Here is a 20,195-nt window from a genome sequence, read left to right as displayed (position 1 = left end):
CTAACATGAACACACCCCACATGGATCCTGACCAATAGGGTAACAGATAACAATGTTTTATGAAAACTACATTATTATGGTAATGATACAATCCACAAAGAATGTATTTAGAGAATCAACAATATGCACATTAGATGTATCAGTTGAGTTGCATCCATTGTAACCATTTTAGACAGTGATACACGTTTCCTTCCACACAGGGTCTATACTGAACTACACATTTTATTGTGGACTGGATTCTATACTTCACCCTGACACTTCTTGAAGAACATTTATTTTTATTATTTATGTTTACATCTCTATTTTTCACTTATCTCTCTGCTGCTGTCGCACACCCATTTTCCGGCCTGGGGATTAATAAGGCAGTATCTTATCTTGACTTATCTTTGACCGCTAACTACTTCAATAACTACTCGTCAATACATTTTATCCACACGTCACAATACACTGACATCTGGAAAATGTCAACACATACTATTCTGCCTGGTTTATTTTATAGGTATGGTCTACAGTTGGGGATACTGTAGATTACAGCGTAGATATTTGTTCTGCCAGATCTGGTCGTTTGATTCTACACTCCATCCATGACTGTTATCCCACTGATAACAGTCATGTCAGTCCTCATACCTGCTCCTATACACTGGGTGGATAATGGAGGGTATTTGTCCCTCTTAGTCATCACAAAATGCCTACAAATTTATCATAGGGTTTTATTCATTGAGACAGGCGTACAATCATGATAATGTGTCTTATAAAATGTCAAAGAAGGTTACAAATTCAAAAATCCCACATTAAACAATGTTTGGGGTAGTGAAAGGAAACAAATAGTACATAAATAATTCCATCTCACCAGATAGGTTAAGTTGTCTTTTTGTGATTCAGCTTTAATAAATACACATCAATCTTATTTGCTGGCAGTGTATATATTTTTGTTTGTAAATTAACCATGTACATTTATTCAGTCATTAGTTTCATCACACATGGAAAAAATCCTACCTGCTACTGGAGATGCAGCATAGTGTGAATAGTTTAAAGGGATATCAGACAACACAAAGTGCCGACCATGAATATTCCCTTTACTTTGGTTATTCTACGAAAAAATTTCTACATCGTAAAGCTTCAAAATAACACAAATATATATATATATATTACTTGAGGCTGTAACATTAAGCTTACCATCTCTGCGTAGGAGAAAATTGTTTCTTTATTGTTTCATGCGCTACTGTCTTCTGATATTACATACTACACTGAAACAAACAAAAATCCTTAAACTGTGATGAAGTCTTTTCTCAAGAGGAAATGTGTTGTGTTGTCGTTTAGTGGGCCATTAGGCTTAATATATTCTAGCTGTCAGAGTGGAAGTTTAGCTGTGGAGATGTTGGTCAGAGAGAAGGCACGTGGTCCAGCTGTAGTCTTTGCTTCCCTGGACTGCCAGCTTCTTCACCGTGGTCCACTCCAGGGCTGGGACTGTGCTCATCTATACTCTCAGGAGATTCAGGCGGAAAGCTCTCACAGATTTCTTCCTCTTCCTGCTCGGCTTTGACACTGGTTAGACACAGACGGACGACAAAATCAGACAAAAAAGAAACAACTGCAGGCAGTCAAATGAAAGAGTATCTCTCATAGGCCACGACGACATAAGATGGGAGCCTCACGTGGCTTGCAGAGGAGAGTGTTCTGCACTGCTGTCACCCTGGGATCCAGCTCCGTAGCAGAGAGCCTCTTTCATCTCCTCCTTCAGCACCAGGGACAAGGCACTGAGAGGGATGCATCCCATAGAGGCTGGGTCGTACAGATGAGCTGGAGCCTTAACAGTACACAGTTCGTTAGTTTTATAATACACACTCAATTGAAATCCCTTTTTCCCATGAGGTAGGTTAAATCAAGTTCACCAAAGGTAACTGTTTGGCTGGAGATGAAGGAGCAGAGAAAGCACTGATCATTTTCACTTACCTGAGCAGTAGACGCAGAGTTGTGAATGTTCTTCAGGGAGGAAGACCTACAGTAACAAATACATACACATTAATGTCTGCCGCAAACACACTGATACCAATCAGCACTGTCTGAGGTGTCGAAAAGAAGTCTGAACATCAATAGGCTAGGCTGGAGGGCTCTGGTATATTCTGCCTACCCACTGCCAGTTGATTTCTGAGGCCGTCTCCTATGAAACTCAATTTCATCCACGGTCCAAACAGCTCCCTTCACGTTCTCTAGACGCACAAAACACTTGTGGAGGCTGAGATTGTGTCTCACAGCATTCTGCAGGATCGGGGCGGTAAAAACGGAATAGGGCATGTCAACTACAGGGGTTCATGTTAAGAACATTCAATAGTTAATTCATTATTATAAAAAAATTACAATAATAAGAAGCTAACCTTCCAAGTAGCTGCATTGCGTCTGAAGTATGCAAAGGTCCGTGTGAACCAATTATAGATTTCATTTAGTGTTAGCTGTTTGTGCGGTGACTCAAATATTGCCTGGGAAATGAGAGGGAAAAAAAACAGTAAATAATACTGAAGTATCTCTGATACTTACAACAAGTCAAAAGTTTAATTAAGTGACAAGGAAATGAATGGTTCCTTTACCTGTCTTATGAGCGAAGCGTATGTATATGGAGGTCTAACCTCAGTGCGAAGGTAGAACTCTTTATTTGGAACAATATCTGTAAGAGATCAAACCTCATTGTTTTACCCATGAAGATTGATGAGCAATGTTGTTGCTTTTCCTCTGTAGCAAACAACAAACAAATTTGTTGGTTTCTAACTCACCTTGACTTATAGGCTTGCTGTGCTTGTCTGAGTATCGTCTGCATCCCGGGCTACCGCCAAAAGGGCTGTTGGGGGTGACCACAGACGACTCTGACAGCGGTGTGAGGGGTGTGGAGGGTGTGGTGGCACTCTGAGACAAGCTCATGAGAGGAGGGACTGTAGGAAATGTGGCTTGGGGGAAGGACACACTGGGCACAATATTTACCTGGAACAGTGAAAACAGGAACAGGATAATGTTTGTAGTTTGTCGATCACTTTACTGTGCACAGATTCATAGATTCATATCAGTTGCACTTATTAAGTTGTACTTCCTTCAGGGAATCCTCAACCCAGAGGAATGCATTAAGCGGTTATTTACTAAAAGCCAAGCTATGGAGGCCATAACATGTCCACAGACTTACTGGTTGCACAGCTGGTTTTGGTTCAGTGGACTTCAGGTGAGCCATCATTGCCTGTAGTCGCTCTTTGTCTTTTTTTAACTGCAAAAGGGAGAACATCATCAATTGTGAAAGGAAACTTTGCCTACACATGTAAATTGGCTAACAACATACCCAGGTTTACCTGCAATTCCAGCTGTTGGACAACCTGCATCTGCACACGACACTGTGCGGTGCTCTTGTCATCCAGTGTATGCTCACTGTTCAGGTGTCTGGGAACAGACGTTACAGAGAATGGAACAAGGTGATGGTTTAAAAATGTATTCCGCTGTCAGAACACTTGCTAATGGATAAGAACACAAGAGGGCAGTATAGTTACAGGGTGTCGTTACAATTAGGGGACAGGGTCCAACTTTTAAAAAGGATCATCATGCATGGAAAAAAAATACAAGAATTGCAACTTACTTAAGAAATGCCTGAAAGTCTCCAGAGACAGTTTCACAGCCTGGCCATTTACACATGCCATGGCCATAGAGAGGATGTGTGTTCTGGGCAAATTCTTCCAGAGAGCTGTAGACGCACACAACCAAGAACAATGCCCACACACAGCGAGTCAGTTCAACAAGAGAATGTGGATGATATTCCATAATTTGACACCGAATGTTCAAGCCACCAAGATCAGCTATGAAAACAGAACACACCTGTCAATCTTTTTTAGCGTGTTCAACCCATGATGTCCATTAGTGGTGGACTGCTGGCTGTGAGGCTGACTCTTCTGAAGAAGGGAGGATATCTCTCCATCAGAAGACAACTTGGTGCCATTTTCACACCCTGCAATCACAGATGCAGGCAGTAGGTTTTACCATTCAGTCCAATTGCTGATAAAATGCCAGTAAAAGGTGAGGCAGAAAGCAAACCTGGACAAAAGGAGACAGATAGTAGGAGTGATGTACCCTGGGTTGTGGAGGGGCTGATGGGCAGGACGGACAGCAGGCCCTGCCTCTGCAGACTGAGCAGGTGCTGCTGCTGGACTTGGAGGAGCTGCTGCTGGAGAACAACCTGCTGGGCTGCCAGCTGCTGTGGGGGACCAGAGCACAAAAACACAGACATTTCTGGTCATGTACAAAGACCTACAGATGCTCAGTTCGCCTAAAAGCCAGTGTGCCAGCAAGAGAAAAGCCTTGGCTTCCCTGGATGCCAGAGCAGTTTACCTCTTGACTGGAGATCCCAGAGTGCTTCTGTTCTAGAAGCTGGACACTGACTTGATCCTGCTGTTTCTTAAAGAGCTCTTGGATTTGCTGCTGCAAAAAAAGAATGATCTTCATTCCATATAAAAGGTATCAACATAGAAAATCTGACCAAAGACAATTCTAATGATGCCTTTTTAATATAGTCAGACTGCTGTTCTTTTTTGCTGGTATCATTCCTACCTGGTGTAACATGAGTGCTTTCTGCTGCTGAAGCAGGATCTGGAGCTGCTGAGGGCTGAGGAGCTGCTGCTGGAGGATCTGCTGCTGGAGAGACTCGACTGGAGGGGTCATCATCGACACTGGGAACTAGAACACAGGTGGACATTAGTCCCAAGAAGCATAGTACTACACAGCTGCAGTGTAGAGAGTCCAACTTCTGATGACAGAACTGGGGTTCTTGTTGAAATATCTTGCAGTCAAACAACTAAAGTGGAAACATTATGCCTTACAAGGAATTGCACGGAAATGCACAAACATTCACCACTGGGCACCAAGCACTAGCCCCTCCATCTCCCTGTCTGTCAAACACTTCCAGCTCTGGGGATGTTTACAGTGAACTTAAACAGAATAATCAAAGTCACATAGATATATAAATAATGTATAAGCTGGGATACTGGGCATGTTGGCAAAAATAGAACTCCGGATTGCATTTTAATTAAGCTTTAACCAGACACAAACAGTTCCCTCTCAAGGCTGGGTCTGTTTTGGATGGGGCAAACAAACTGCTGGCAGAAGTTACAGAGGCTTAAAGCTAACAAAAATAGTGTATTGCCTTGTTAGTTTGTCCTTTCTATGCACTAGTACAGGAGGGGCTGCTCGAATAAAGCCTCCGGTGTTATAACTCATATCAAGAAAAATTGTGTGTCATTGAATCTGAAAATTCTAAGAAGAAATACAACCATAATTGATTCTGTTTACAACAGAGCCACCCCACAATGCATTTTATGAGGGACAATCATTTACTACCTCCTAAGCATTTTAGATAAAGCTTATCACTGTGCTCTTGGCCTATTTTACACACCACCATAAATGCTGTATAAGATCAACTGAAACACAGATTTTGAAGAAACACAGTGGACTACACAAATGAAATGAAATTATCCTTCAGCTCTATCTGTTGGTTTCTGTATTTTTGTTATGAACACCAACACAACAAAAAGCTAATCCCTGTTACCATGACAGCAGACAAGTCTAAACATCACTTGTTGTTGTTATTGTCGACAAGAACCCACATACATGAAGTAGCCTAAACACTGATATGTTTTAGGCAAAGGAGGATGTGTATGCCAAGATGATATAAAAAAAGACTACAACTAGCCTACTACCGTAGTCAAAGAAATTATGTTTTTTTAAATAAATCTAAATGATCAACAACCGCCATTTCTGCCTCCTTATATCTTATGGCTAAGAGAAACAAAAACATAATTCAAAAAAGCATGCAGTGTCATCTAAAGCTATTTAATTAAGATGGTTATTATATTCAAACCCACTACTACTGTCACAAACATAAAAATAACAAAATTAACACTGTTGTATAAATCAACAAATTAATACTATAATTTCCATTAAAACATTAGGCTTCATAACCATTATTGTGACAAACCTGATAATGTCCATTTATAGAGGTTGTCTGCAAAATAAAGGCGAGGTCTGGCTAGTCGAGAGATCTGTGAACAGCGTCGCACTGCCTAGCAATCTGACCGTGTAGCCTACTTGTGTTGTTGTGCTGTATGCATAAACAAATCCAACCAATCAGACACATTCCTCCTCTAGCTGGACCCCTCCCCCACTGAGCCAGCTAGCTAGCTACATCCCCCCCCTTCCCCAGCTCTGTGTTCTCTCCATCACCAGAAAAACACAGACACACAAGTTAAAGTAACAGCCTACTATATTTTTTGTTGTAAATTAACCTGTTTGCTGTGTTAGAAAAACAGTGACATAAAATCAGACTCTCATCCATTAGCACAGCCCAAGCAATTGTTTCTATTAAAATTAAATATTCTGCAAACTAGTTGAAGCATTGTGACAGTATAAGAGTGATAACCTGGTGTTGCTGAGGGCAATCAGCCCCAGATTCCTGTTGAGATAGAGTTTGCCTGCTCATCCAATTATCATTCTCACTGGTCCCATTCTCCGTCTGATTGACTGGACTTCTGTTAGTGGTCTGATCTGACCCAGACTCATGCATCTGGACTTGCTGACCTGAGGAACAGACCAACAACATCCTTCAGCAGCTGGACAAGATAAAACAAACTAGGATTGCGGAGTATTTTGACTGAGGCCTACATTTTCCTAGTGTTAAGAAATCAATCCAAAAACTTTTTTTAATCAATACAGCGATGCAAAATGGTCTTACATTGATCTCGATAGCCATGTGTTGCAGATCAAATGACACAATATTTTCGACAGAGCTTCGTGCAGTCGCAGTGCTTTCACAATTTTAACTGAATTATTGAAGGTTTGTTTACAGAGTAAACAGTCCCTCTGGGCTAACTGATTGCTGCCATGGCTACAGTAAACAAAGAGGCTCTGCGCTGGTGTTTATGAGCAAACACATATTCCTCCTTGAGCCATTTACTAATAACCAGGTGGTGTGATAAACAGCTCTGGCAGGTAGCACACCCAATAGACATAGGCACACCCAGTCTCTGCTAGTGCTAGCACAATGTAAAGAGAATTTAGATATTTGCGAAATAATTGCGAAACTGGACGAAATTTGATCAAACACTACAATAATTTAATTGTATTATACAAGTTAACTTATGCATCAACATAGTTTGTGTTCATCTGACCTGATCCAAATTAAGCTTTAATCAAAATAATTATTTTTGGATGCCCTTAAAGACAACGCCAATGCCACTTACACTATTTGTTGGTAACAGGCCTTGGGGTTTTCATCATTCCTAACACTGTAAAATTTGAACATCTGACAACTGGAACCTAATCCAGTACACACACAGGTCTGTTTCTGACTAACGCACGTCCAAGCGAGTACTGTATTTGATCAGGGATTGTCAATCATATTTTAATGACATTTCAAAAAGGGCCCAACAATAAAAAAAAAAGTGTTTAAATATTAGCTCTAGCTATAATTGTCTGCTACCGTACTGTACCTGAAGTAGACCTGTACCTGTAGCCTACCTGTGTTTGTAATACCGAGAACGAAAGCATTGTTTGTAGCTGGCTAACTGTAACTACATGATTTAGCTAACGACTTGTAGAGTACAGTAACTAGTACTTGTCGCTAGCTCTAGCTGTCTACTAGTAGGCTACTGTAGGAACTAATGGTACAGTACAGTATTTGCAAGGCTATCTTTAGTAGTTATCTGGCTGTTTCTCATTCCCAGCAGCAACGCTTTGTTTTTATGCTAGCCACGGTGACGAAGCTTACATCATATTCATATTTCGGGATGATGACTTTCCATTCCACACATATTAATCTACTCAACTAACGTTACCTACCTACCAACATACCGTTTAGTTTTGGAAGTCGCAACAGACCTGACTTGTCCCCGCCCGTGCAACAAACAAGAGTGAGAGATCCCTACTTAACTTAGCTTAGCACAGTACACAGCCTACCTAAGCTAGACTAGTCCAGTACTAGACTACTGTAGTTAACTTTCGCTACAATACTGTATCACTGCGTTTAAAAGCCCCGGGTCGCACGTGAATATTACATTAGCTCACCGGATAAACAGTTGTGCTAGTTGTAAATACAAGCAAATTGTTCTTCTACTTTGGCTGTGGTGGCTAGCTGTCTGACTTAGCTAGGCTAGCTCAAGCTCTACCTACAATAGTTTCCGACTAATTGCTAGCTAGCAAGCTAGCCAACAACAAGATGCTGTACGATCAGCTAGCGTCTGACTGAGCCTGAATGTAACCCAGTTTGCAACCCGTTGTACTAGGCGGGGTGAATGTTAGACCTTCATCGCAACATCTCCATAATGAACTTGAGTCGGTTAAATTATGTTTTAATTTTGTATTATAAGCTTTTCAAAAACTACTGTGTCGGCAAAAATACCATTGTACAACCATTCGAATCCAAACGGTCGAATCTGCAAAAAAAATAAAACATGTAAAATAACCAACAGCTTAAAGCTGCAATGGTAACTTTATAAAAATGTAGGCTATTCAAATGAGTAACAGCACTCGTAATTCTTGTCTTAACTTCCACACTTTTCTTCAGCTAGAGTTTGATTGACAGTGGTTTCACAAAATAAGACAAGGCGAAAGGCCCACCTCGCAGAAGGTGATTGACTGGGACAGGACAATCGACAGCTCCAAAAAAAAATTCACTGGCACTGAGCTGTGTTGCTTGCTATACTACTCAGAGGACTTCATAAGATTACATAACACACATACATAATTTATAGCTGACAAACGTTTCTCTTTTTACAAAAAACAAAACAAAAAACTTTTGTACCTTTCATTTATAAATTGGCATATCATTCAACTTCAAATATGTCATAAAAAAGAGGGACCTTAAGATTTAATTAACAAAAACTCAGTGTTTGTGCAATAGCTAGTCATATTACACAAGAAATTCAAGGTGATACTATTAATTTCTCAAGACAAACAGAAAGATGTTCAGGATAACTGAAATCCCTTCACTAAAAAGACGACTTGTAACAGCTGACATATTTACAGCCTGTCCACCAACCCAAACAAACAGCATCAAAAAAACAAAAAAATATATAATGTGCAATATTTTATGGTCAAACTATATAATTAGTTGAGTTCAGACTGCTTTATCTAGAACTAGATACTGCCCTAAAATGTGTAAAAATCTTGCTGTACATGATGTTTCACAAAATGTCTCTTTATAAAACAAATACAACCATGTACTAACCAAACTAAGTTATTGTATAACATAAGTTTAGTTCTTTTTTTTAAAAGAAATCTGTGCTCAGGCTAGGAAAACAGGTATTCCCCTTTCTTTTTAAAACACCACATCAATATAAAGTGTCAAACGTGCAAATTATACTAATGTCTTGAGCGACCTCCTTCAAAAGCATGATGCTCCTCGTGTGCTGGAACAGAAAAACATTGATCTGATCAGATAATGATCAGATTACACTTGATGACAATGGTATTCAATTACAGAAACTCACAATCATTACAATGTAAAGTTGCAAAGAAATTACTCACGCTTATAAAATACTGCTTTAAAAGAAATTTGAGGAAGAAGTTCATAAATCCTTCCTAAGACATTTGCTTCATTGGCAAAAGAAGCATTTCCATTCCAGACCTGAACTACATCCTCTCTGTCACGTACACTGACACTAACCCCAACGACTTCATCTTCTGCAAAATAAACAAGGGGACACATTTCAGAAAATAGACCAAAATGAAACATACAGTGACATATTTACATTAGTATATTTTGTGTTTTGCCATACAGTACTTTAGGCTCCAAAGTACAGTCTTCTTATGGTGCAACAAACCAAAACAGACTGAAGACTGACAAGAAAACTATGCTTCTCCACACTTACCTGAAGCACAGTAATCTGTAAATTGCTCCCCAATGGTGGCCAATAGTAACTCTTTCCATACAGCTGGCTGGATACAAAGAGGGGGATATAACTGAATGTGACTTACACCGCATACCAACCATTTAAAAAAAATACATATAAATATATACATACACACTACCGTTCAAAAGTTTGGGGTCACTAAAAAATTTCCTTATTTTTGAAAGAAAAGCACAGTAGTTTTTTTCAATTAAGATAACGTTAAATTAATCAGAACACTATACATTGTTAATGTGGTAAATGACTATTCTAGGTGGAAACGTCTGGTTTTTAATGAAATATCTACATAGGTGTATAGAGGCCCATTTCCAGCAACTATTACTGTATGTGTTCAAATGGTACATTGTGTTTGTTAATTGCCTTAGAAGACTAATGGATGATTAGAAGGATTAGAATGCCAAAGGTCTGCAATGTTGTAATTGCTGCAAATGGAGCATTATTTGACGAAAGAAAAGTTTGAAGAACAAAATTTATATTTAAAATAAAAATAATTATTTCTAATAATAATAATTAACCTTGTAAATGTCTTGACTATATTTTCTATTCATTTTGAAAGTTATTTGATAATAAAAGTGTGAGTTTTCATGGAAAACACAAAATTGTCTGGGTGACCCCAAACTTTTGAACGGTAGTGTATGCGTTTTTACATTTAAAGCCCATTGTGCAAGCAAGTCTGATAAAAACTGAAGTGAAACCCAAAGTTTACATCTGGACTATGAGCATTACAATAAGATAAGATGAATGCCACTTCACCAACACAAGAAAAGAAGAGGGGGGAAAATACAATGCTGCTTTCATTCTTACACAGACATTTATAAATATAAATATTATTTATATCATAATCAGAGTCGATTTATATTTTGTGGGTTATCTTTTTATCACACTGACTGTGCTGTCTTTGGGTACTTTCATCTTCCAAACTCCTCCTTTAGCATTGCTTTCTTCTTCCCTGTATGGGGAGAAAGGAAATATGCAGAGTGTAAGAGAGTTTGGAGAGGGGGGGGGGCATTGAAACAGTTTAATTATCTATGCTCTGTCACCAAAGTGGTCTTCTCTCTCCCCTCATTAAATGATAGCTGCATCTCAGTGGTAGGCTGGCCACTCCAGGTATGTTGTTGTACACTCTCCAAAAGCACTATACAAATAGAAAGTGGCAGAACAATTGTGTCATTTATGGGTACATTGCATTTGCAGTTACAAAATTATTACTGCGATGCAACCTGCCATGTTCACCTGGACAGTTTGCACTGTGTAGATTTTTTTTAAATTTGATTCACATTCTGCTGCTGTGGTTCCTGGTAGGGATCTGGACGCCAATACAAACAGAAAGAATCAATCATTTAAATACAAGTGTTAACTGTTTCTACAGGATCCGTTTTTGCACTGGAGTTTTGAACTAAAAGCTAATAAATAATAGATCATAAACGTGTGACTGTAATACAGCGGCCCCTGGACAGAGATGGTTAACGTTTGACTGTAAGTTGTGCTCATCATACAGTAGTGCTTGGAGTGAGATCAGGTGACAATCTATTAGTAAACAACACTGACCCCCTCTGAACTTATAAACAGATGTAGGGTACAGAGGACATGTTTTTGTTACTCACTGCTGCAAATAGGTCAAGTCCGTGACTGTAAAGTGAACTCTCAGTACACAAAAGCAGATTATTATAAACACACTAAAGACCTCCATTTTAGCGACAGTTACATAAACTTAGCAACAGGCTTCAAAATGTCACGAAGGTTTTTGTCGATTAAGGATGACACAGTGTATCTCCAGTTTAAAATCAAAACAATGGATCAACAACTCCTTATCTGCAGACATGATGCGCTCGCGCTGATTTACAGGAACTAGGCAGACTCTCCTTTGTTTACTAAGGAACCAATTAACCCACTAATTGAGTCCCAAACGTATGTCAGACGGAGCTAGGACCTTACCTGTCGAGCCAGAAAGTCCATGGAGAATGCAAGGGAAGCGTTGTGCCGTGGTTTTCATCGCTGTTTATGTTTTCCAATTCTCTTTCTTCAATATGGATGTTGAGGTCCTTAGACTTTACCAAACTGTTTGGACTTGATGTTCTCAAATGCATGTTAGCAGCAGCAGGGACTGCCATAACAGTAATTAAAAAACACACAATTTGGTTTCTTTACCGGAGAGACCTCTTCCACCTTTGTGAAAGTCTAGTTCTTCTGCTGCTGCTGACTCATTCGCCGCTTCACCGGCCTGCCGCCGCCACAACAACAGATGACGTAGCATATGAATTGCGTTTACGTTCTACGGCTCCTCAGCGCTCTCGTTGAATCAGTCGCTGGTGGACTGCATGTTCCTTTAATATACAAAAACAATTCAAACAGTTTCGTATGTAAGAAAACAAAATACGTGTAAATAGAGGGCTGAAAGTACCACAGCTACCAGCGAAAAAGACGAACAGCAACACATCACATAGGTCTATGTGGATGTCTATTTTGTCTGTGGAGGCTAGCAGAACGTCTCATTTATTTGAAACTTTTACAGACGGATGCAGCATATGCATATGTATCATACATTTAAATATGTATATTTGTAATATATACTAACCTAAATACGTTGTGTGTAACAAGTTCAAGTCTGTAAAATGCCTGGACACACATTTCTGGAATCAATAAAGCTGCCATAAGGCATGATGAGTCGCACCAGCTTTTATACCAGAACATCAGTATCAACATTACAGGAAAATCAAATACGCAATTTTTGTCGTAAAACGGATACTTTATACTTTAATTGTGGCTGCCTGGCTATGAAAGTCCGGTGGCATGGAACGAGTTCGTTCTAGAAATTCCTCGCACCCGTGACATAAACCGAGAGCGCATTGACGCTACTGTTGTCTTGTGCGCTTCCTGTCGCTGACGGTGGAGCAGGGGACATTTGCAGTTAGCTAGCCACCACCATGGAGATCGACACAGTTTTGGAGGCTTTTAAAGGTCAGTTGATGTTATTATGTGTTATAATTATTATAATGTTGTTTTGCTTTAATGTTAAATTGTACAGAAGCGTTCCATCCCATTTTAGTCTCATAAACACAAGCTTGCTATCATCGACTACGCAACCCGGCTAGAAATGCTAGCTAGCTCCAACTGTGTTAGCTAGCTGGCTCGGTAGCTAGCCATTTCCTGCTTAACTTGTTATGTACTGTACATTATTTTATGTGATTGTGCACAGACTTCGAGAAGAAAGGGGAGAGAGAGACATGTCCTGTCTTGGATCAATTATTGTGCCATGTCGCCAAAACCGGAGAAACTATGTGAGTCTCACGAGACACCAACAGAAAAGCTACTGTATGTTAATTGAGCTAGTAGTAGCTATGATACCTATCAATATCGTGCTATCAAGCTGTCTTACGTTAGCCAAGCCAACTAGTTAGTTAGATCCCATGCGATGTATGCAGACGCCTAGGTCGCTGTCTATATCTAACCATTACTGTGTCCCCTGTGCTCTTGAAACAAATGCCTGTTGCACACCAAGGCCTAGTTTACCAGACAATGGATTAAGCCTAGTGCTAGACTAAAAACTTTTTAAATAGAGATCTTCATAGAAATTTCTCTTACTTTAGGACTAGACTCCATCCATGTCTGGGAAACTGGGCTTAAGAGTTACAGGGGTACTTGTTGTTTTGACAGCACTGATGACAGACCACCATTGAATACAAAAGGCTGATTATTGGTTGGAGGAACACAATCTTTTCGGTCAATTTACATTGATCGCGTTTTTGTGTTCTGGCAGGATTCCATGGACACAGTTTAAAAGTTACTTCTTGTTTAAACTTGAAAGAGTTATGGATGATTTTCAAGCATCAACGCCAGATCAACGAAGCCCTGCTAATCCCAATGTAGAGTACATTCCCTTCAAAGACATGAAGGAGAGGATTTTAAAAATTGTGGATGGATACAATGGGTGAGTACGGCATGCAATATGGTAGACACATTACAATGGAAATATTGTTCATTTAACTGCAAATCTAGTTTCAGGTGACCAAGACAGGTGTCACAACAGATACAAATGCAAACTAATCATATATGCATTGGGAAATGTATAGGGTGAGCTGTTAATCCAAAGAGTATCCACACCACTCCTCAAGCTATCAACACGGTCTATCCCCCATAATGGCTTGATTTATTTTATAATCTTTTTCAGGATTCCATTTACTATCCAACGTCTGTGTGAACTTCTCACTGAGCCCAAAAAGAACTACACAGGAACAGACAAGTTCCTCAGAGGGGTTGAGAAGGTGAATACTTCTTACATTTACATTTATGCATTTAGCAGACACTTTTTTCCAAAGCGACTTCCAAGAGAGAGCTTTACAAAAGAGCATAGGTCACTGATCATAACAACGAGATGGCCCCAAACATTACGAGCAGCCAAAACATGAAGCATACATTGTGGAAAACCAAATAAGTGCCAAAGGGAAGAACCATAAGTGCATGGAGTTAAACAAGTTACAATTGAACAACATGAAACTCCCCACAAGAGTGCACCTGTAGAAAAAACAATCAACAGTAAAATATTTCACAGCGAGTACAAGAATTTGAAACCGTTACAACTAACCAACAAGAGCAACAAGTCTCTCAATACGAGTCATTGTGATCCTGGAGGGAACATCAGGTCCAGCCAAGCATTCCTACATGAAGTCCCAAACATTTTCCCTTAGCGCCCTTGAAAAACATGGACAAGTTTGTATTGAAGGAGCATAGTTTTAAAAGTAATCAAGACTAGTGATGAAATATGACAAATATATTACCTTTTGTGTGTAACCGAGGGGAATTGGTTAAACTCACTCCTCAATATAAATGCCACCCAACCATGCCATCGCTTTTTGCCAGTGTAGCTGGATAAAGCGGTGTTTATGATCAGTTGTGTGGTTCAATGGACACAAGATCATATCCCGCAGAGGGTGTGTAAGGAAGCAACATTGACAAGCAATACAAAGACAAATGACATGCCGAATGTCACACTGTAACATGTTCACGGTATTGTCAAAATATATGTATATATATATTTTTTTTTACCCATCTGACTTTGTGTGTTGCAGAATGTTCTGGTGGTCAGCTGTGTGTATCCTACCTCTGAGTAAGTATCAACTGTCACGTGGTAAATACATAGTCATTTGAAATGTACATTAGTTGCGATGTACGTTTTTTAACTGTTGATCAACAGATACCTTTCAAAAGTAGTCTTTATGTTGTTTATATCTACCCTTTAAAAGAAAGAATGGGGCAACCAGTATAAACAGAATGAATGGAGTGATGTTCCCTGGCAACTCATCTCTTTATTCAGACAGGTGAGAGCCGCATACCTATAAAATAATTTTATTTCAAAAATGTAATGTTGCTGTTTTAAATGAGGATGGGACACTCCAATGAAGGCTTGGTGCATGTGTTATTTCATGGAGCTAAGAGATAAAGAAAGAGGGAGGGCAGAGTGGGTTCAGTGACACATGCCACTATGCTGATCTATCAGAAGAAATGGATGGGATTTCACCTCATTTTTAACAATTGTACTCTCCATAATGTAGAAATGTAAATGGACCAGGCACCCCAAGGCCATTCAGTCGACCAAAGATTTCCATATCCTCCTCTCTCTCTACTAATGGACTCCCTGACTGCTCGGATAACAAAGGGAAAAGCTCAGGACAGGGAGAGAAGCACATTGGGTAACTGGAACTAGCATTTGTGTTCATAGTTACAAAAACTAGTTGGTGCAAAGAGATGATTCAATTGAGATTATGCATTGAATGTGTTGCTTTGATTGTCTCTGTAGTGTATCGTCATTATCAGAAGGGGAAAGCCCCCAAAGCAGTTTGGTAAAGAACAAGCATGCAGATGACGAGGATGCCATGGAGGCAGATGGACACGAGGTCAAGAGGCTGAAATTTGACAATGATGAAGAGGAAAATGAGGAAGAAGAGAGGGAGTCATCCTGTCCTGCACGTCCAGAAAGCTCGTCCGACACACCAGAGTCATCGACAGATGCTGAAGTGGAACAGGGTAACCCTGCTAATGTGGTAACTGGAGAGGATCATAGTAAGTGGTTTTGCAGTAATTGTGATTCTGTGTCTTACCCAATGATAATTGGGTAAACAATTTTGGGTGTTATTCAGTAGAACCGAATGTTGTTCTTCCTCTCTCAGTGCCCACCAGCACGCAGACTGAGTCCCAAGATGAGGAGGAAGAGACTGGAGATGGAGAGGCTGTTGCAGCTCATAGCCAAAAGAGTGACTGCACCTCAGAGCAGTCGGGGAAGAATTTGAGCCTGAATGAGCAGGAAGATGGGCCAAGCGGAGACCCAGTAAGCAGCAGCTGTGGGGACAGTACGACCAGTGACCAGCTTCTCCCCGCCTCTCCCAGTAGTACTGCTGAGTCCTCAGCAGAGGGCGCTACAGAGGCCAGCTCAGAGAGCCCAGAGACTGCAGGAGAGGAGGCCATGGAACAGGACTGAACCTGGGCCACCTGACTGATTAGACACTGTATTATATACCACCAGGAGATCCCTGTAACACTGTGGACCCGTCATCTCCCAGGACAGGTGAAGGGTAGAGGGGGTTTCACCAAGGGCCTCACAGGATTTTGGCTCCAACCTCTCTCCTCTTGCGTTCTATGACCCAACGTTCTTGCAGCCACCCATCACTTTGTTTTATAAAACTGGAAGTTTATCATTTATACTAAGACTTCGAATGCTCTTTGAATTAATTCACACAGTTATGTTTTAAGGCCTTTTGATTCCCAATAGTTTACTATTTTCGTCACTGTCTCTTTAACCTTTTCAGACATTTTAGCAGATTTTTTTTAGATGTATGCTTGGTTGACAGTTTTGCATGGTGTCATTAAGACATTTATTGTTTTGGCTATCACTGATGTGAATGTCATCTTGGCCCACTTTAGTCTAAACTAGGCCTGTGGGCCTGTAGTATGACATGGGTCTATTACCATCAGATTATGATGCAAAGATTATCAGTAATAGACTATTTTGCTATAGTTTTGTTTCTGTATTTTGAAACTAAAATATGAAAGACAAGCCAAGACATGGCATCTTTATGGTTTCTCTTTGTTACTTTGTAAATTGGATAGGCATTAGCATCAGCTTTCAGTGCAAGTTTATAAATATCTTCTAAAAGTAAATATATAAATATGATTAAAAAACATGCAATTTTCAAAACATTATTGACCATCAAAAACCCAGCACAAAATGCTGAAGTGATTGAGGTGTAGGTCTATTTCTTTCACCCAAGATGTTCTTTGTTGGCTATCATATATTTACCATGTTTCTGCAACCCCTTTTTGATATGTAGGATTTTTTCAATTTCTGTAAAGTCAATTTTGTAGATTGATATGTTCACTGCCTTTGTAAAACATCTCTTGGATGCTTGGGCTTGCAACACAATTTCATATGCAGCAATAAATGCTAACATTTTAAGTGTGGTACATGCTTACTATGTATCTAGAAAGATGTATCTTTTGGCAACTATGAATAAAGTTTTGTAATACTGGTTTATCACTTTAAAGCGACCCTTCAGTTTACATTGAAAAGGTTCTCCTTACAATATTTCAGCTTTAAGCAGAAAAGAAAGGACGAAAAGCAAATAAATGTTATTTAATTTCTCTTCACAAGACTGAGGTCAAAGGTACTTATCCTTATAAAACGTGATGTCAGCGGGTTATCTGAGCTGAGAAGGTACTGGGCCAGGGCACATATTCACTTGTAAACTTATTTATTAAAGGACAAAGTGGCCGATGTTTGACTTCCCACTGATATATAGTATTAAGAATCCCAGTATTTAATTTTAAGAGTTGGGAGAGGATTATTATATTTTGATTACAATTATGACAGCAGTAGGTGGCAGGTAAAACGCATTTGGTGGTGAAAAAGACATCTTCAAGTTTGTTATACATTTTGTGTGGAACACTTTAGTCACATTTTGGGATGTGACTGAAGAAAGCAAATCAACGGTTGGCATGAGAGTCAATATAAATAGCTTTGACACCTTGGGCACAGAAGGTTTGAGGGATTACCAAATGCTTGGCTTGAATGATTCATCGGCTTTGCAAATAACATGGTGCATCCCATAATGGGGACATTGTATAACTAATCTAGTCATGGCTGTAAGTAACCTGGGACTGGGCTTCGGACATACAAAGGAGGTTAAGTCTCACAAGGACCAGGATCATTGATAATTGCATATCTACATTCTGGCATAGATGTGTAAAAAGATAGGAAAGTTCTATTGTTGTGAAATGTTTAGCTGAATGCAGATGATTAACACTGCAGTGTTGTGTGCATTGGGTATTGTCTTTGAAACAGAGCTATACAACAGGTGGGTTTGCCAACTCATTAAAGCAATGATGACCAAATTGAAACCAAAGGAACAGTTTGCATGGACCGGATCTCATGTCCTTGTCTTCCTTCCAACACATATTCATGCTTGAACACAATGTGTGATTTATCTACCTGTTTATCAACCATTTTGCATGAAATGTTTGAATTAACTTTATTTATCCTCCGTCTGGCAAGTTCTGGCATCAAATATTCTAATTTGTAAGGTTCTGCTGCTTCCATTCGCACTGAAGAAATAAACAGTACAGACTGAGGACTTGCACAGAGGCTAATCTCTATATGATCCCAGTCAGACTAATTGAATCAGACATTGGTGTTTATTGATAATCCATAGACCATGTGACTTATAACAACCTTGTCTCATCTAACACCCACAGTGTGTACAGAGTAGGGTAATATCAACTGAACACACGCCTTTGTTTTTTGTTCCTGTCTGTACTGAAAAATATTCAATCACATTCAGTGATTTTACTGAGCAGGGGACCAAAATCAAGCTGTGATACTTATAGGGATATAACTGGAGCAAAGAAATGTGTGGATCACCTGAAGAATAGAGTTTCTTTATCTTAATGATTGCAATTGGTGTAACATTGTAACATGAGAGACAAATTCTTCACCTCAAGTGTGTAACTGAAGATGAGAGACAATATCTGACGAGTATTATTGCAGTGTTCCGGAACTATATCCAAGATGGGTCAACGTCTGAGTGAAGAAAGTGACTCGGACCAAGAAATTAAAGTTGCTGAGTTGCAGGAATGGTATAAGAAGTTTGTGGTGGAATGTCCAAGTGGCACTCTCTTCATGCATGAGTTCAAGAGCTTCTTTGGTGTAACTGACAACAAGGAAGCAGCAGACTATATTGAGAACATGTTTCGCGCCTTTGACAAGAATGGGGTAAGTGTAATTGCTGTGAGAGGGCCAACTTATCAAGGTTTAAAATGAATTATACGTTGTTTAGAATTTAGCTTTTTTTAATTGTTCCTGTGTCCTTTCTTTTGCACAGGACAACACAATAGATTTTCTTGAATATGTTGCAGCCTTGAACCTTGTCTTGAGAGGTAAACTGGAACACAAGCTAAAATGGACATTCAAAATGTATGACAAGGATGGAAGTGGCTGTATCGACAAGACTGAACTTCTTGAGATTGTAGAGGTACTGACAGCAGTTTTGCAGTTTTGTGTAATTAGCAACAATTTGTAATTTTCATTAATTGTCAACGATATGGGTGTGTCTTGACTGCCATTTGACATGTAGTTTCTCCCCCTTAATCCTTGTTGTGTACGGAGAACACTTTTAAACATTAATCATAGTAATTACAGACTGTTTCTTGCCAGTCAATAATCTGATTTGTCTGTATTTCTTGTTCTACCTTCTCACCTCCACCCCCTCTCAGTCTATTTACCGGCTGAAAAAAGCCTGTCATGGAGAACTAGATGAAGAATGCCATCTTCTAACTCCAGACCAGGTGGTTGACCGGATATTTGAGCTTGTGGATGAAAACGGTGATGGTAAGAGTTGTCTTTGACACATATTGCAGTTTTTTTCTCTTCCGGGGCAAAAATCATGATTCTAACCCTGTCTCCTCACCCAGGGGAGCTCTCTCTGGATGAGTTCATTGATGGGGCACGGAGGGACAAGTGGGTGATGAAGATGCTGCAAATGGATGTGAACCCTGGTGACTGGATCAGTGAGAGACGCAAGAGCGACTAAGAAATTACTGGAATATAGACTGTTATGTCAAGGGCGAATCGACTGCTTGGCCGACCTAGGTCTGTCCTAATCAGCCCTGGACCTCTCCTCTTTTCATCCTTTAATCTGTATTCACATAACATATCTGTGTAATAGTTACCCAGGCAGGTGTTTTATAACTTATTTCTATTCAACTTTTCTTATTGGAATTAGT

At 39.7% G+C, this 20,195-nt stretch overlaps 4 protein-coding genes across 7 annotated transcripts; 2 read left to right on the top strand and 2 right to left on the bottom strand.

Annotated features, from left to right (window-relative positions):
- Nucleotides 1-858: 858 nt before the first annotated feature.
- LOC136945335 (forkhead box protein P1-B-like) lies at nucleotides 859-6,090 on the bottom strand. 4 transcript variants are annotated; one of them, XM_067239100.1, is made up of 15 exons: nucleotides 5,999-6,088; nucleotides 4,576-4,701; nucleotides 4,357-4,446; nucleotides 4,099-4,222; nucleotides 3,847-3,976; nucleotides 3,611-3,715; nucleotides 3,330-3,417; nucleotides 3,170-3,247; nucleotides 2,769-2,973; nucleotides 2,586-2,662; nucleotides 2,376-2,477; nucleotides 2,132-2,259; nucleotides 1,954-1,999; nucleotides 1,656-1,807; nucleotides 859-1,545 (listed from the first exon to the last, which is right to left on the bottom strand). In XM_067239100.1, the coding sequence occupies exons 2-15, from the start codon at nucleotides 4,687-4,689 to the stop codon at nucleotides 1,383-1,385; spliced, it is 1,602 nt and encodes a 533-aa protein (XP_067095201.1). In that variant the 5' UTR covers nucleotides 4,690-4,701; nucleotides 5,999-6,088; the 3' UTR covers nucleotides 859-1,382. The 4 variants fall into 4 exon arrangements, with proteins under 4 accessions (XP_067095201.1, XP_067095203.1, XP_067095202.1 ...); XM_067239102.1 differs by having other exon boundaries at nucleotides 4,357-4,443; nucleotides 5,999-6,045; XM_067239101.1 differs by having other exon boundaries at nucleotides 4,099-4,219; nucleotides 4,576-6,090.
- Nucleotides 6,091-8,350: 2,260 nt separating this feature from the next.
- LOC136945337 (eukaryotic translation initiation factor 4E type 3-like) lies at nucleotides 8,351-12,148 on the bottom strand. The gene is made up of 7 exons (XM_067239104.1): nucleotides 11,862-12,148; nucleotides 11,160-11,232; nucleotides 10,967-11,061; nucleotides 10,815-10,875; nucleotides 9,888-9,954; nucleotides 9,544-9,699; nucleotides 8,351-9,425 (listed from the first exon to the last, which is right to left on the bottom strand). Exons 1-7 carry the CDS (start codon nucleotides 12,035-12,037, stop codon nucleotides 9,379-9,381), a joined length of 675 nt encoding a protein of 224 aa, XP_067095205.1. The 5' UTR covers nucleotides 12,038-12,148; the 3' UTR covers nucleotides 8,351-9,378.
- Nucleotides 12,149-12,755: 607 nt separating this feature from the next.
- On the top strand, nucleotides 12,756-17,455 carry LOC136945336 (serine/threonine-protein phosphatase 4 regulatory subunit 2-A-like). The gene is made up of 9 exons (XM_067239103.1): nucleotides 12,756-12,884; nucleotides 13,123-13,204; nucleotides 13,684-13,854; nucleotides 14,095-14,188; nucleotides 14,993-15,030; nucleotides 15,167-15,241; nucleotides 15,476-15,613; nucleotides 15,721-15,983; nucleotides 16,091-17,455. The coding sequence occupies exons 1-9, from the start codon at nucleotides 12,851-12,853 to the stop codon at nucleotides 16,396-16,398; spliced, it is 1,203 nt and encodes a 400-aa protein (XP_067095204.1). The 5' UTR covers nucleotides 12,756-12,850; the 3' UTR covers nucleotides 16,399-17,455.
- A 1,526-nt stretch (nucleotides 17,456-18,981) lies between these two features.
- On the top strand, nucleotides 18,982-20,002 carry guca1b (guanylate cyclase activator 1B). Its single transcript, XM_067239999.1, has 4 exons — nucleotides 18,982-19,185; nucleotides 19,295-19,444; nucleotides 19,686-19,800; nucleotides 19,884-20,002. The coding sequence occupies exons 1-4, from the start codon at nucleotides 18,982-18,984 to the stop codon at nucleotides 20,000-20,002; spliced, it is 588 nt and encodes a 195-aa protein (XP_067096100.1).
- The last annotated feature ends 193 nt before the right edge of the window (nucleotides 20,003-20,195 follow it).

The sequence above is a fragment of the Osmerus mordax genome, chromosome 7 (genome assembly GCF_038355195.1).
Source record: "Osmerus mordax isolate fOsmMor3 chromosome 7, fOsmMor3.pri, whole genome shotgun sequence".
NCBI lineage: Eukaryota > Metazoa > Chordata > Actinopteri > Osmeriformes > Osmeridae > Osmerus > Osmerus mordax.
The sequence above is the reverse complement of the archived record's forward strand: the minus strand, read 5'-3'. Positions and strand labels throughout refer to the sequence as shown.